The 17948-nt window shown below is 29.8% G+C and overlaps 1 protein-coding gene across 1 annotated transcript in view; it reads right to left on the bottom strand.

Annotated features, from left to right (window-relative positions):
* Positions 1-17948, bottom strand: part of LOC107444692 (uncharacterized) — a gene marked incomplete in the record, with an annotated part of 37559 nt that overhangs the window by 4682 nt on the left and 14929 nt on the right. The window contains 4 exon segments of the mRNA XM_071178619.1: positions 1680-1697; positions 2892-2912; positions 4388-4411; positions 9472-9510. Coding sequence (XP_071034720.1) covers positions 1680-1697; positions 2892-2912; positions 4388-4411; positions 9472-9510 — 102 coding nt within the window.

The raw sequence follows: 17948 nt of genomic DNA on the forward strand, positions 1-17948 counted from the left end.
TATATATATAATTATTATTCTTATTCTTATTGTAATTATTATTATTATTTTTATCACTGTCATTATCGTTGATATTTAAAGAAAAAACTCTTTCGTGACAAATGATAACTAGAAAAGGAAAGTTTACTACCAATCAAATTTTTTGCAACTTTGCTTCGGAACTTATATTACATTACAATTCAAAAAAACACCACTACAAAAAATATACTAACCAGTAGTAATCTTTTATAAAAATTAAGAAGAGATATGCGCGCAATTAAGCAAAATACTCTTAACATTATATTGATTAATTAAAGAGGAATCTATCTATAGAAGTACTTGATTAGTTAAAGCTATTTTCTAATTTTTTTGGTGTTGAATAATTTAAAAACGACATTTCAAAAGATAATCAGTAATAAGAAGGTTAAAGAAAAGCTAAGCTTAGAAATGAATCATCATTGAAATTAATAATATTAAGGACTTGCGAACTTTCCTAAATTTTAGATGGAAGCTTTGAAATCTTAATCAGTTTAAAAAATATTTAAATTAAACTAAAGTCGTGTATAACAAATAAGTTTTTTTTTAATATCAAGATGTTATGCATCTTTCTAACTAAATCAAATACTTAAAGCAATTCAATTAATTATCGAAAGAGAAGGAAACAGGAATCTCTAATTGTTAGAATTTTATGGTTTGAAACAGTTTTATTATTTTGTTGGATAAACATTTAAAAAAAATTTCAAAAAGGAATCTTGAAAAAAAATCAAAGAAAAAAAGGAAATTTAGAAAAGAACTCTCATTTAAACTGATATTAAGTCGGGGTAGTGCAGTTTTCTGAGTTTTAACATAAAAATTTAGAAAACTTGAATAATTTAAAAAAATCGATATCATTTATAAGAAATTAAAGTTGTATTGAAGAGCACTTTTTTAATAAAAATATTAAAGTCCTCGATAAATGAAAAATTACTCAAAATAATTAAATTGATTATTGAAAAAGATTGAAAGAGATATCATTGTATTCTAGAATATGAATATGAAAACTATTCACTTCCTTGAAACTATTCACTGGAGTTTAAATATTTAATCGCAAAATTTTAAAAGAATATCAAAAAATGGATGGTTAAAAAAAGAAATAATATAGGAGAGAATCATCATTGAAATTAATACCAACCAGGGGTTGTAGATCAATATATTAAGGTTTTAAACAAATAAATATAATATTTTAAACATTTCAATTAATTATTTAAAGAGATTGGAAGAGGAATCTCTTTTATATAAAAAGAACTTTATGGTTCGAAACTAAAACCATGATGTTGCGAAGTCGAACTTTGAATTTTATACTAATATTGAACTACGACTCACAAGAAGCAGATACAGGTTGTTTTAGACAAGAGCACATTTATTTACATAACGAGGACATTTTACATAGGAAGAAACATAGAAAGAATAACTATTTTTAGCCATCGTTTTTCCTTGTTAACTTATCGATTGTTTGTTCTATAATATTTTATATTACGTTGCCAATTTATTACAACTAAACTATTTCTTGCTTTCTTAAGAAATATTACTTATGTGAACCCGCAACACATGATGAAGTTACAACCATTCAAAGTTTCCAAACATAAAAGTTTGGAAACATTGAAAAATAAAATTTAAAAAGAATGTAAATAGAAGATGATTAAAGTAAAATTGATACTAACCAGGGGTGTTAGCCTTGTCTGAAATTTTTAATTTCAAATTCAAGATGGTAAATAATTAAAAAAAAATTTACAACATTGAAAAACAGAATTTCAAATGAATATCAATAGTTAAAGGAAGTCAAGAAGTTGAATTCCGTGCCAACTTAAGCCTTAAATATTATAATGGAGTAACGTTATAAATTCGGTTGCCATCTCATTATAAGCTTAAATGAGATGGGGTTTTTAGCAACAAGTATTTACATACAAAGGATTACCGGGTCCATAAAATTATGAAAATAGCTAGCAAAAGTAATAAATAAGTTGTATTTTAATAAGTTTGTCCTTGCCACCACGCATTATATCTTTAAATAAATCTATTTACGAAACCTCAATAGCTTTTTTACTACTATCTTTCACTTCGTTAATGGTTTTTATTTGATTTCGTGTCGCAATTTTAAGATGATCGCGGACAAAAAGGAATTTATAGCTTTTTTTATTTTAATATGGATACCACTTTTTCTATATTTTTGAGCACCCTATGAATCTTGCACATTCTACAAACCTAAATTTTTATCCGATATTGCCCTCCATATTATCCGAATCCCCACACTTAGGATACACTGTTTTAGTTATGGAGAAGAATGCAGTACCACAACTATGACAGGATAAATAAAGTAAGGTGCATGTAATATATCCATGAATCTTGCACAAACTTTGAAAGCCTTTCCCAAAATATAATAAAGTTTTTTCGAAAGTGAGTGGTTAAATCTGTATATCAAATTATGCTTATTAGTCTCTTTTTAATAATCTTCTAAGATAGGACTCAATCTATGAAGCTTTTTGTAAGTTTTTTTATGGTTAACGGGAAGAAAAATTCTTCATATACTTCTCCATATTTTAACTTCACATTTCCTTAAATATGTTGAATGTTCATATCAATTCGATATTAAGAAGAAATGGAAACTTTTTAGTTTAATTTAATACAATTTGTTTCATATTTGTTTTTCAATATTTTATTAAGTAGTGCTCAAAATATGTAGAGTGCATGCATGAGAATTTTAAAATTGCAAAAACATTTCTTGAATCTCTGTTCTTAGTACTTTTATACGGATTATTAATAACTATCACTATCTATCAGAGGCTTACCCTTTGTCTATTATAATTTACATAATAAACTCTTACATAAAATAATGATAGTTCAACAAATCTAACATAAGTTGTTACAGCATTTACCATTCAAAGTAGAAAAATTTCCTGAAAAATGAGTGACATTATTTCTAAGAGATTTTATAAACATATCAATTAATTAAAAAATAATGAGATTAACTTATTAAACCAAACATTAAACTACTCTCTGAATAAAAACATAGCAATAACATTAAGGAAATTTACTTATTGAAACAAAACACTCTTATACATACTTATGAATTATGCAATTATTAAATACAACCACAATTATTTTGCTGAAGATTTTATAACAATCTTTTATATGATTCCATTCCATCCATCAATAAAAAATTTCGCAGATAAAAGTCTATAAAAAGTTTCGCAGATAAGGATAAATTGTAAAAAAGTAAATATTTTTCAAAACGGAATTACTTATAAATATTTATAACTAATTAATTTTGTATTTGTAAGCCCCGCTTTTAAATTGAAGAAAAAATTATTTTAGAAACTATTTTCTGTAAAAATAATTAAGTAAAAATAGGGCAAAATATAATTTTACATTCACCCAATATTAAAACAAAAAAAATTCGAAGAACTATCAAATATTTCGGTTATATAAAATAAAATGATAAATACAAACTATTCTTACCATTCATTATATTATAAGTATTTAAGGCTGCTGCAAGATCAGAAACCAAATAAGTTAAAAATAATCTGCTTCGACATTACACATTCCGCATTCTGCATTTTAAACTAATAATTACTACACAAATGCGAAATAATATTTTTACTTTTTTTTGTCCCCTAACGATTATAAGATACAGTTTCTAATTCGTAACGTAGCTATATTAGTACTTTTTAATTTTAGGACCCACGCTGCAATAAATCTTTGGAATGTGAAAGAAGGCTCAGCTCTAAAAGTCTTCTATTAAAAAATTCATTCTAAGACAAATAATACTTAATTAATCGCTGTAAACAGTATATATGATATGGTGATAATTATATGCACATTCTGGAAAATCCATAAAAAGATATTCAAAAATATTTTGCTTGAAAGCTTACTGATCGAAAAATTCAAGCAATTCTTCAAAAAATAATAACCTATAAAAGGTAGGTAACTAGCGAATTATCTTAAATTTTATGGGTCATATATGGTAATAAATCCATATAAATGAAGCAATATTTAGCTTGAAATAATTTATAATTTTATTTTAATTTTTATTTTGAAAAGTATTTTAATTTTTGCATCTGGTTAGATGTTATTTCGCACTTGTTTTTTTTTTTTTAAACGTCACCTTTAAATGACTAGAGTCATGAATATAAATATTTAACATTTATTTATTTAACAAAATTTTCATAACAACATTATCATTAAAGCCAATCCTAATTTTTGTAATTGTAAATGTTAAGAATGGAATAATATCTATGGATTTTGCAATGAGTTTGTTCGAAAAGTAAACTCAAATTATGAAAGTATTTTAAATGGTAAGTATTTCCTTTCCATGAGGAAATTAAATTTATGTTAAGATATTTAAAAAATGCGATCAAAAAATGGTACTTACGTGGTAGCAAGGATTTAAGAATGTCTAAGTAAAGCAAGAATAATAATAAAAGCAGTATTTTAAACCATTGTTCAAATCCAAGTTTTTAAAATAAGCAATTTACTTTTACAAAAACTACTTTTTTTATACATTTTATGCAAAAATGACCAAATCTAAATCCATTTAAAAAAAAGTTTTCTTTATTCAAAAAAAGTATGTTTTTGTGTTTGAATTCGTAACTTAAATAACGTCTACACTCAATTAATTACCATATTTAAAGTCACCCTTTCAAATCATTAAGATTGAGTGATAGAATATGTAGATCCAAACATTAGATCAAAAGTTATTCAGGGTTTTCCGTTTCTTATTTTGCGCACTGTGCATAAAATATGAATTTTATGTACTTGTTTTAAAACATAAACACAGTTTCTTCCACTGTATTTCAGCGTAAGCATTTATTAAACCTGTCATATCATTCTTTGCATCATATGACACTTGCATGTTACAAATTCATTTTCTCATAAAAAAATTACATTTTAGTTTAGTTTTAAATGCTTTCATTAATAAACAAAACTAAATTATGCTTTTCAAATTTCAAATTCTTTTCCAAATTACAAACAAATCAACTCCATAACCATTCTTTCTTTCACACGTATATAGATTTATGGCAAATTCTATTAGTGTGTTGAGCTATTGAAAAGGGAAAGGAAATGTGCAATCAGAAGTAGTTTCATGATTCATAAAATGCAATTTTGAAGAAAGAATACAGTTGAAATGCATAGAATTTTGAAATGTCCAGCAAGACAAAATGAAAGTAATGAATAAATACCTTTTGTGAGAATAATGTGCACTAATAATTTTTTATAGCACTGTTGCGACATCAATGAACTGTTAGTTTAAATAATTGTTTTAAATCGTCTGTCAACTCTCGTAAATATAATAACTACAACTCTGGCTGGTTGCTAGGCATCCCAAACGATCTTCTTCCTTTTTCTTGTTATTAATATTTTGTAAATAGTGTGTATATCAGTGGAAATAAAGGAATACAATCGCTGTAAAAGCTGACATATTGGTTCCGAAATACTCAAGCTATCTACGAAACAGGATTTGAGGGGGAGAAATTTGCGTTCCTGCGTTTAAAGGGGTAAGAATTTATTTACGTAACTTCATTTTATTTCCTTTCCACTTAATCAGAATGACTTCAACGCATGATTCGGCAGACAAAATGGCGCTATTTAAGCGCAAACGTAGAACAATTCGAGCTAATATTACTCGCTTCATTAGCGAACTAAAAGACACTTTAAATTTTATGTCGAATGCGGATATTGAATTCACTTGTAGTCGTCTTGCCGACATACTTTATAACATGAAAATAGTGGATAATGATATACACATATTACTTTCGGGTGCGGAATGCGAAATTGATGTATTGCAATACCAAGAATATAAGGATAACGCCAAGCGTGCGATTTTTGATGCCAATCGTGCAATTAAAGAAGATCAAAACAAGAATGAGAATGTAGAGTCACGGAAAGTTACTAACTTTCAGATTCGAAATGTGAATTTTATGTCACCACAATAAAATGTAAAACTACCAAAAATAAAATTATAACCATTTCGTAGCGACGTTGAACATTGGGAATGTTTTTGGGAACAATTAAAAACGTCTGTAGATGATAATCAAATTTATAGTCGATTAATAAACATGTCTTTCTCAGAAGATATTTAGAAGATGAACCAAAAGGATTGGCTGATGGAATAAGTATTATTGCAGATACATATGAAACGACTAAAAAGCTACTTATGGACAAATACGGTGACAAAAATAGAATTATTCTATCTCATTTGGATTTTTTAGAGAATTTAATGCCAATCCGCAAACATCATCAACGTCACTGAATGAAGTTTATATTGAATGCAACAGAAGGTTACAGGCTCTACGTGCTTTGGGCGAAGGTATTGACGCATACGGTAGAGTTTTATCTCCTAAAATTTTACGTTTATTCCCTGACGACATTTGTTGCCGATGGGTTATTCATTTGAAACACGCCAAAAAATTTCAGAAGGTGATATCACACAAGTAATACATTTTCTCGGTGAAGAAATAGAGGGGGCCCTTACAACTAGCAAGATTAAAGGTCTTATGTCTTCTGATTATTCCTTAAAATCCAAATTAGGAAACTTCAATGTAAATTCGAAACTTTCTAAAAGTAAGAAACCTTCACCCTTCTGTCACTTTTGAGAAACTGCTGGACATTGGTCTCAACAGTGCAACAATGTGACACATATAGACACAAGAATACAGAAATCAAAAGCTAAAAATAGATGCTTTTTGTGCACTGGACGCAGGCACACAAAACAGAGCTGTGCTCGTAAGGAAAAGGCTTGTTGTGTGATATGCAAGAAAAAAAACCATGTTTCAAATTGTAAGAACAGTGTTGATCATCCAGGTACTACGTCTACTCACAAGATCGATACTGCTACACCCAACACTGTGCATTTGCAAACTGCAAGAGCTTTTATAGCAGGCACGACAAGTGCTACAATATTGATCCGTTGTCTTCTGGATGGATATAGCCAATCTAGTTTCATTCCTAATGATCTTGTTGATAGTTTGAAGTTAACAGTTATTTCTACAAAACCATTGGAAGTGCATGTATTTGAATCTACAGCGAATGCTTCCCATATGAGACGAAAAGTAAAGTTTGAACTATGGAGCATTTAGAATCAGTCTTCAGTTAATATTGAAGCATTTAAAAGTTCCAATGAATACGCATCACATCCATCTGCTCCAACTGATGTTTCATGGCTCACATTCCAGAAAAGAATGAAACTAGCTGATCCTTACGATAACTTACAAAATCTACCTATAAAAGTTTTAATTGGTGATAATTTCAACTGGCAAGTATTGAACCCTGAAGCTCCGGTTATGCTGTTAGAATCCCTTGGATTGGTTCCGTCACATTTTGGGTGGATTCTGAGTGGACCTCGATCATGCACAACAGTTTCCAATGTAGCTACTGTAAATTTCAACACGTTAACTCAACAAGAACCTATCAATGAAAGTGCACGTTGCTTCTGGGACTTGGAAACAATTGGAATCACCACTTCCCAAGATAGAGAAATGTTTAAACATGATTAGACTGTTTTGAAGAACTTTCGTGACTCATTTAACCCTCCTGGCGTCAAGCCCGGTATATCTCGGGCATGATTACTGTATTAAAAGCGGCTTGCCCGAGCATTTTCGGGCTCGCGTTCTGACTCTGGAACAGTGAACTCCAGTTTTTCTCAACCAGAATATTTCCTTCCCCTTCAACCTCCTTTTGTTCACAAATTGAGAGGCGTATAAGCTGTCATCGTATATAACTCATTACGCTAGAGTATTTCTGTTTCAATAGATGTAAATTGTTCGCGTTTTTTGATGTTTGAACCCCCCACTCAAACCAAAAGTTTACCTTAGAAAAAAACAGATTATTTTTTATGTCCTCCAACATTTTCGAAATAATGATTTTTTTTAAATATTTATTGCTTAATTTATTTTATTATATCTTTGAATAATTTAAATCGCTTCGTACTTTTAAATTTCAAATAATTTTTGAAAAGACTATTTCATTTTACTGTAAATTGCCGAAAATTATTTCATTTTACTGTAGATTGCCGCAAATTATTTCATGTATAAATACCAATGTAATTTTTAATGAACTAATTTATGAATTTTTAATATTATTAATTTTCTACATTATTTAACTAAGTTACTAAATTAGCAAATTGCTGTTTGTCTTTAAAAAAAATATTTTACTAAGAAAAAATTTAAAATTTTCTTATCTGGCAATTCTTATTACACTCATTACTGCTTCTGTAGTGTTAAGGATTTTCTCGGCGTTTTTCTAAAAATCCTATCACTCAAAACAAGTTTTATTTGTACTTAAGTTTAATGATATTAAAAAAGTTTCACGCATAGAGGACAAAAAGAAATCTTTTTCATTAATAAATATATTTCTCATGTATATGAATGTATAAATCCAGCATTTTTCAATTATGACAAATAAGTTTAATAATACATTCAAATTTCCTTAATAAATTATCCAAAAAAAATTTACAAGCTGTTAAAACTCCAAATAATTTTTAATACACCAAACATTTTTTTCCAACCAAACAAATAATCAAATGAATTGTAAATATTTTATGCCACTCAAATTGCAATATACATTTTAAAGAAAATGATTTTTTAAAAAATACAACCGATTATTCTTTTAAATATTGAAGTAATTATTCGGAAAATACCAGTAACTCCAATAAAATGTTTAAAGGTTAGCACATTTCATATGTTTTATTTGTTGGAACACTTGCAAACAAGATTTTTTATCTAAACAAATTTTTTTAAATTAAATTCATCATTAATTTGTTTTAAAGGATAATTTTCACACCTCTCACATCTTTCGGAACCCAAATAAAAATCTGTGCAAACTCGAGTTTTGCTGTAATTATAATGTTAGTAAATATTTAGGCAAACTGGAAACCAATGAAGTTTCAGTGCATTCAATATTCGTTAGACTTAAAAATCTATTTTTTTTATCCGGAATTGAAGGGTTGTTGATAACGAGGGTGAATACACTTTTCATTAAAAACAAAATCTTGGTAACAAATATCAAGTGCACCGAAACGATATTACTTTTCGATAATTTGAAAGTTTTTTAATCCAGATGGATGGAAGCAACCAACTTAAGTATTACAGTTCTGACATTCATACTAAAATACGCATTGATTGATTGACAGAAATCTAAAGTAGATGATTGCGTGATGCTCTTTTTAAGTTATTAAAAAAGTTTTTAGAAGTTTCTTTTAAAAAGGGGGTACACAAAGCGATAAACAAGCCCTTATTGTGATCTAAATAAATTCCAGACTCTGCTTATCATACTAGTGTCCATTACCTAATTACCATAACATCACCTAATGTTTTTTGTTGTTGCTTTTTTTCAAAAAAAAAAATTTTTTTTAAACTTATTTCTAAAAAAAAAGTCGTTACAACTTTTAATAAGTTGATATTTGATGGAAGTAATGTAAAAAGTTTTAATTTTTTTATTTCAATAAATTTTTCTGCTTACTTGCATACATTCTTAGATTTTTCATTGCTGAGCTAGGTGCTATAAAGAAGAAAGAAGCAATATTCTATATACTATTTTCAATTTTGAAAATATTTATTTATTTATTTTTTTGTGTGTGTAACCATTTTCTATGTTATTATATTGCCATACAAAAGGTGTGCATAGTCGTAGCACCCCTTCTTATGTAAAAGCATTTTCATGTCATTTTTATTGGTTCTAATTATTGTTAGCTTGTTTCGCGGAATAAGGAACAACGCGTTTTATCTAACAGTTAGGGTGTGAAAGTGATGAAATCATTTTGATATTTTTCCGATTTTGCTGTACTATATTCTATAGGCTGAAAAAAATATTGTTGGTAGTTATTAACCAATATGTTTATGAGACGCCATTTTTTACAAACGTGGCATAACTGTGATTCTATGTACCAACATGGTGCAAAGAGTTGAATCCAAAAAAAAAACAAAAAAGCTCGATTTTAAATATCTTAAATCAACACTACCGAAAATTTTTGTAAAAATATGTTTATTTTTGTATATTTAACTTCTGTTACTTCGGCGTAATTTCTTTTTCCAGGTTCGTAATTCCCTTTTTAGGTCCATTGCATGATCCCCTGAAATATATATTATTGTATGACGACCAGGTGGCCAAATGGTTAGCGTGTCTGACTGCGGAGTCATTGGCCGCGGGTTCGAATCCTTCTCAGGGCATAGATGTTTCTTTCTCTCTCTCTGTGTTATATGTCCGTTCTCCTTTGTGTGAATGTGACCCGCCCTTAAACGGGTTTGTGGTTGTGTGACGTCTGCGACGTTGCTCCACCGCTGTGACTTCGCCACAGGTGCCCACTGGGTAACAAGAAAAGAGTAGCAGTTCTGGCATTACTGTGGCCAATGAGACAGTTCCCAAGTTCCCGCCATTTAAAAAAAAATATTAAAAAATATCTTTGTATGATCTTGTAAAAATTATTCCCCCGAATTTAAAAGCAATAGATCTAACTACAAAAAATCATTATACTGAATTTTGAAATGATATTCCTGCAACGATTCTTTTACTGATATTTATTCTTTATATGCAGAATTTTATAAGATTTCGAATTATTTTACTCCTTATTATCGATTTTACCCTGAAAATAACATAAGAAAAATAATAATAAAAAAATGCAGCTTTACTTAATAACTACTACTGTAAATAGAAAATTACATTTTTAGTCATTTTTATAAATTGCCATAAGAACAGCGAATAATTTTCACTCAAATATTTAATCGACGAATTAAGAATATATTATCCAAATTTACTTGAAATTCAATACGAGCACTATTTAAAATGCTTTTAGACGCAGTAAAAAAATTTCAAGTACGTTTTTAACGATATTCCATTTTTAGAACAATAGTGCTTAACAAAAACTTTTTTTTTGCTTAATTTCAAAGAAAAAGAGAAATAATACGGGATTTAAATGAATATCATTATTGAAAGTACAATCATTAATTACTTTTTTAAATTTAAAATTATCATTTACTTAATTTTATTAAATTTAAAATTATAATTTACTTAAAAGATAAGTATGACTTATTACTAACATGCATATCAGCGAATTTGTACTTTGAATTAGGAAATGAGGCAATTTAAAAAGTGCACAAGTTTTTTAAAATAAAAAGACTTAGAAGTAGCCGGAAATGTATCTGGAAAATAATAGAAATCACAAGAAACAGGAAGGAAAAATTATCAATCACAAGAATCTATTCAGCATCATCTCAGGGAACATTCCAAAAAAACCTTTCATGTTATATTTCAACTCTATCATTGTCAAAAAGCTGAGGAAAAGAAAGAGTTTTACATAACCTGAAAGTAATTATCTTATCAGAATGAAAGTCTTCTTTATCGCTTGATATTTCAGAGAAAAGTTAAAGATTGTATACAATTCAACAACGACTTCTAAAGCAGTGAATCACAAACCACAATTAATCCCTCAAACTGTCTTGACCCTCCTACACTACCTAGACCGATAATCACCCGTTTTAACCACAAAATGAAGCAGAAGGGGGAAAGCATACCTTTTGTCCGACCCTCGACATTTTAGATATCATCTTTCTAAATGTGCCAGCCGCTTGAAGTAAGTAACTGAGAGCGAGGAGAGACGCCAAAATTGTTAAATTAGTTGATAATCGTAGGGTCGTATCATAACCTTGGAAAGCTACTGTCTCAACAATACCAACAAGCAAAACTACTGCTGAGAACAGATTTCAATCACATAAAAAAAGACATCAAATGAATCTTTGATGACACAGTATGAAAAATGTATGTTAGATTACATTGAGCAAGGACATGTTGAAGTTTGCCCACTGAAAACACCATGTACTATTTGCCACATCATGCAGTGAAAAGAAGCAGCAAGATGATATAAAGTGGAGAATCGTCTTTGATGCCTCATCACATGCTCCGGGCACGCCGTCATTAAATGACTCTTTAGAAGTTGGTCTTAATCTTCTACCTGAGACTGTTGGTCTTAATCTTTCACCTGAGACTGTTGGTTGTCTTTTACGATTTCGACTTCCCTAACCTGTGATGGTAAACAAGCTTTCCTACATTTGGCTTTGCATCCAAAGGACAGATAAAAAACGAGATTCTTCAAGTACAAACAAAAGAAAATACCTTCAGAAGCAGCTACATTTACATATGAAGTAACTACATACAGATTCACTCACTTAACATTCGGACTGTCTTGCAGCCCTTTTCTGTTGTGTGCTACTACACGAGAACTAGCCTCTAATCATGTAAATGACTTCCCTACCTCTGCAGCACTTTTAGATAAACACTTATATACGGATGATTTTGTGGCTAGTCTAGAAACTGAATAACAAATAATAGTATCACTAAAGGAAATCAAAGATTTGATGTCACTCATAAAATTGCCGATGGAGAAATGGGCCACTAAGTCTTTGAAGCTTCAACACTTGCTGGAAACTAACAAAAAAAATTTAAAGACCGAAACTACAGTTTTAGGCATTGGATGGAACACGAAAACTAATACTTTGAGCAACGCGTTCAAGACTTCACCCTGTGCTTCTCTAAATAGGCCACTTACTAAGAGGTGGTTACTCCACTGTGTTGCAATTTTGAAGGATCTCTTTGGACTGTTTACACCATTCACGATAATTGGAAGGATACTTTTTCAAGATACTTGGATTCTTGGAATCAATTAGGATGAAATCTTGCCTGCAAACTTACGTAGCTACTATGTGGCATACAGTTGCAGTCCAGCTTGATGCCATTTGCTCTAAAGAAATTCCTCTTTTCATAGGAGTTTCATCGCTTGATTCCTTTAATTTTCATATGTTCTGCGATGCATCTAAACTAGCTTAAAGAACGGTTTTGTACATAAATACTTATCATAATAATCAATCAAGTATGCAGCCGCAATAGTCGACTTGCACCTATAAAGAAAGTTAGTCTTCCTCGCCTAGAGCTTTTAGCGATTGGTACCAGACTGCTAAAATATTTTTGCAATGAAACTGGATTGTCGCCATCTACTACAACATTATGGAGCGACTTTGAAGTCATCCTTGGTAGGATAAGGGGTAATCCCAACAGTTGGAAAACATTTGTGCGCAACAGGGTAACAGAAATCATTTCATACACTGACCCTTCCCAGTGGCGGCATTGCCCGGGACAAGACAATCCAGCGGACAAGCTATCAAGAGGCGTTCAACCATCTACACTGAAAGATCTCAACATCTAGTGGAACGGACCCACTTGGCTGACTGAACCCACAGAAAGCTGACCAGATTCTAAAAAAGATTACTCTCATAATTTTGAGGTAAAGAAAAATAAAGAAATTCAAACATTTCATGATACTACTTTTCACCCATCATAGAAGCAAAGAACTACAGCTCCTACTTCAGACTGCAGCGTTTTACTGCATGGATTCTACACTTTATCTTGAACTGTAGATCTCCAGGCAAGAAAGTCGGAGAACTTGACATTAGGGAATTATATGATGCTAGAAATTACTGGATACAAATGGTTCAGAAAGAGTAATTTCCGTAAGAATATGAAGCTTTATTAACATCCAAGTCACTGCCAAAAAATTCAAAGATTACAAAATTCCACCCACTATTTGAAAATAAATTAATACGTATTGGTGGTAAATTACAGTTTTCGAGTTTAACAGAGTTCCAAAAGCATCCCAGTTTGCTGGACGGATCTCATCATTTCACAAGCCTGCTGATACATCAACACATATCGAAATGCTCCAACTAGGTGTCAGAATAGTACTTTCAGAATTTTGGATTCCATGAGGTCGTCAGGTCATCAATCAAATGATTTACAAATGCTTACCTTGCAAAATGTCACTAGCATTTCGCTGCACTCAAATTGAAGCTCCTCTACCAGCTGATAGAATTAATCCAGTTACACCATTTTTCTCCACAGGATTAGATTTTACTGGCCTTGTACAAGTTCGTACTTTGAATCCTTCAGATACAGCTTACATTGCACTGTTTACCTGTGCAACGACCAGAGCAATACAACTCGAAATTTGGTGGGAGCACCTAATCGGGTTAGTGAAAAATTGTCTTCGTAAATCTCTTAGTCGGGCACTATTTGTCAAAGAATATCTATCCACAGTACTTGAAGGGATAGAAGTCGCACTTAACAGCAGACCAATCCAAGACTTACGAAACTCTACAAACAACATCAAGACTTGTTGGAAATATTTTGGAAAAGATGGTCCAAAGAATATCTGCTACAACTTCGATCTTATCACCAAGTTCGCAATATTTATAACTCCTTTAACATCCGTGCAGGAGATCTTGTGCTACTACAAGAAGACGTCAGACCCAGACACATGCGGAAAAAGTCCCGAATTACCAATCTAATTAAAGGATTTGAAGGGGAAAATCGAACATGCGTCTTAAGAGTGGTTAGAAAGGCTATAACTCTGGCTGTATATAATAACTGCTACTCTGGCTGGTTGCTAGGCAACCGAACCGATTTTCATTCTTTTCCTTGTCATTAATATTTCGTAAATGGTGTGTATGTCAGTGGAAATAAGAGAATATAATAACTGTAAAAGCTAACAAGCACCAGTAGTAAAAGTTTTAAAATAGCTATTTTCTAAATGACAAGTTAGTTCAAATATATCTGGGGGCATGTCCGAAGACAATAGGTGCTTTCCGAGATGGTACAGATTTCAAAAAGTTCCAAAAGTTTAAATGTAGGGTAAAGGAGAAAAGCTGTTGCTTAAACAATGAATTTAATCTTAAATAAAATATTATATATATTTTTTCATTTTTGTAGTGGAAAATATTTCTAGCAATGTGCATCATCTGTATTTTTATTCTAACGGTTTCATTAAAATGAAGATTTATTTAAATATTCATGACTAAATTTTTAAAAAAAAAAGATTAATACAGTTTAGGCAAAACAGTCAAAGAAATATAGTAAATTTGTTTCACAAGCTAAAGTAAAACCAATTGTGAATAAAGCACAAATAATATTTAGAAATGAGCACACTATACTTTTGGAACACGCATCAGTGTCTAAACATTAAAAAATAATTGATGCTTAGATATCGAGGGAGGATCTTGTTTATAGAAATGTAACTATAGGATGCGAAGTTTTGTACTCAGTTTGTGCTTTATTCACTTCAGACTAAATAGCACAAAGAATACCTCAACCTTCAAATTGACTTGCTCCTCAAATTTTAGAAATTTTTAAGCGAATATTGTCTTGGAATAAGAATTTTATCTGTTGCTATATAGTCGATTTCTCTTACATAACGTTTGAAATACTTATAACTTAATTATAATGTTAAGTAAAGAATTCTGATGTCGTAAGGAAGCTATGAAGTAATATATTTGTACGAAAGTAGGCAGTTGAAAGGTTGGTTATATTTTAGCGAATTCATGTCCTTTGCAGTGCGCTCTACTTGAATCTTGATATATATATATATATATATATATATCTGAAAAGAACATTTACTAAATAACAGAATGACTTCATAGAAAATTTGGAAAAAATAGCAGAAAGCAATATTTTTCAATTTTTATTCTTAGGCATATCTAACATATTTTCCGTTAAAAATATAGAAAATCTTAAATGAAACAAAATTCTAATTATGGATGATATGATCTGGCTGCAGCGGAAATTAATTATTCCTTAATTTAAAAAATTTCTTCCATCTAAAGATATTCAGGCAGAATTAAAAAAAAACACTATTTATAACTAACAAATAATATATGTACTCTGAAATATGTAATTAATTGAAGAGATCAAAAAGATAAATTGCACAATCTACGCTATTAGAAAAGTTTACTCCCTGAATTGAAACCGTTTACTCCCATTGCCTGCATTTTATCGGAAACATTAATGTAATTACCAAACATCTGAAAGTTTTCTTTGCCTTGCCTTTGACAGATTTTCCAATAGAGAAAATTAATAGAACTCAATTAAGGTCTTAATCTAGCCATCATCTATCTATATCAAAATCAAATAAAAAAAATTTTGCCTCATTATTTTATTTGCTGCGTCTTTATTTTTCAGATATTAAAGCAAATGTTTACTTTAGAAGACAATGAACAAGGCGATTTGAGCTAGTAAATAAATTTTAACTAAAAAGTAATAAAGCACGTTAATTAAATATATAATATAACCTTATACACTGCCTTTATTTATTGCTGATATAGTTTAATTATGTTTCCTGATGTAAGTTGATGAAACCTGTTATTTGCTTTTTTCTTCAAACAATATTTTGTTTTTTATTAAATTTCATCTCATATCTTTTTATCTTAATTTTCTGGAAGTTTTTGTTGCAAAATTACTTAACAGCCAACATTTTTTAAGAGTGAGGTAGGATTAGATTCTTGGCATTATTTTTGATTGTTATTGAAATTTTGAGAAAATTTTATGTTTTCTATTTAAAATTATGTCTATTAGACGCGTGTTTTTTTTTGCGATATTTTCCTTGGGGTTTTGAGTGTTAAAAATGTAGATCCTCAGGAATGTTTTAAAAATTTAAAAACCGTATTAATTTATAATACTTTTTGAAAAATTAGTGGACCACTGAGCTGGACATTATTTTGTCTTCAACTAGTCTAAACCAACCATTAAGACATAAATACTTTCAGATGACCTTTCGATCCAAGGTCAAAGATCATTCGTTCGCCTTTGAATTAAAGTTATTTTCTAAGACGTTGGCAGTCAAAATATTTTCTTGTACAAACAGTGAACCTTAATGATATATACTTCTGTTAATAAATATTAATGAGTAGTGTCTAAAAAATCAGCATGTGTGTGGTGTTTTTTTGTTGTAACCGAAATATCGGCCTTAAATTAGCAATAAACAGCCATTTGAACTTTGAGGCCTGGCTCTGAGTAGTTGAATACATAAATAGTTTCGAAAAAAATTTTTTTTTAGTGAAATCGGAATTTAGTCCAATTTAAATAAATGGATAACATTTTTCTTAAAATTTATCATTAGTCTATCTAGAATTTACTGTCTGATTACAATCTAAGCCAGTAACAGTATTTCAGAAGCATTTTTTCTATGATAAATTGAATGGAGTAACCATTGAGTGTATATTTTAAATGGTTAAGAATTTCTTTAAATTTTAAATTTTAAATAAAAGCAGAGCAAGGTCTAACTCATAAGTATTTATATATAAAGAACAGGGAGGTATTGATTTCAATGCATTTTTAAGAAATCGATAGGAACACTTCATTTCACCAACAGTTTTAAATTTACAAGACATATATGGGCAGTTCTCTAAAACCATGAACTTTTGATAATAAAAAAATAATAAAAAATAAAAGGCACACTATTTTTACACCTCCAGAATTGTTTGAAAATGTATTAAATATCAGAAAATAATCGTGAACATTGAAAATTTTGATGACCTTATAAGTATAAACAAAAAATGAAATTTTTGAACTAATTTTTCTAGGTTTATAATCACAAACTGTCATTCGGTGAGGTTACAATTACGATGTAAGGACCGTAATCAGACGCAGATCAAAAAAGTAAATGCTAAAATCAATCAAAATTTTGAACACAGGTTTGTCATTGCCGAATTTATTTTCTGTGTTGCGTGCATCACATTGCGTTGCATCTGAGTAAAGTTTTCGATCTATTCTCTAAGTTGTCCAGACCGTAACCCTGACAAACCGTAGCCTCAGGATTAATTAATTGAATTTAACATATCAGAACTTACTTTTTCCCTATGTTTTACTAACTAAAGATATTTTTTGACTGAAAATAATTAAAGTACGCCTTTTTATACATTTTATAGCAATTTAACTTAATATTAAAATTTTTCAATTCATTTATGATACTAGTAATTTTTGATGAAAAATAAAGGGTAAATATGGATGAAATTATTAAAAAGAAAAAATTGCTCAATAAAAGAAAAATAGGTTCAATAAGTTTATATGTTTATTAAATAAATGATACTTTTGTCGTTTTTATGATTTTTAATGAAATGTAT

The sequence above is a fragment of the Parasteatoda tepidariorum genome, chromosome 1 (genome assembly GCF_043381705.1).
Source record: "Parasteatoda tepidariorum isolate YZ-2023 chromosome 1, CAS_Ptep_4.0, whole genome shotgun sequence".
NCBI classification, from domain to species: Eukaryota; Metazoa; Arthropoda; class Arachnida; order Araneae; family Theridiidae; genus Parasteatoda; species Parasteatoda tepidariorum.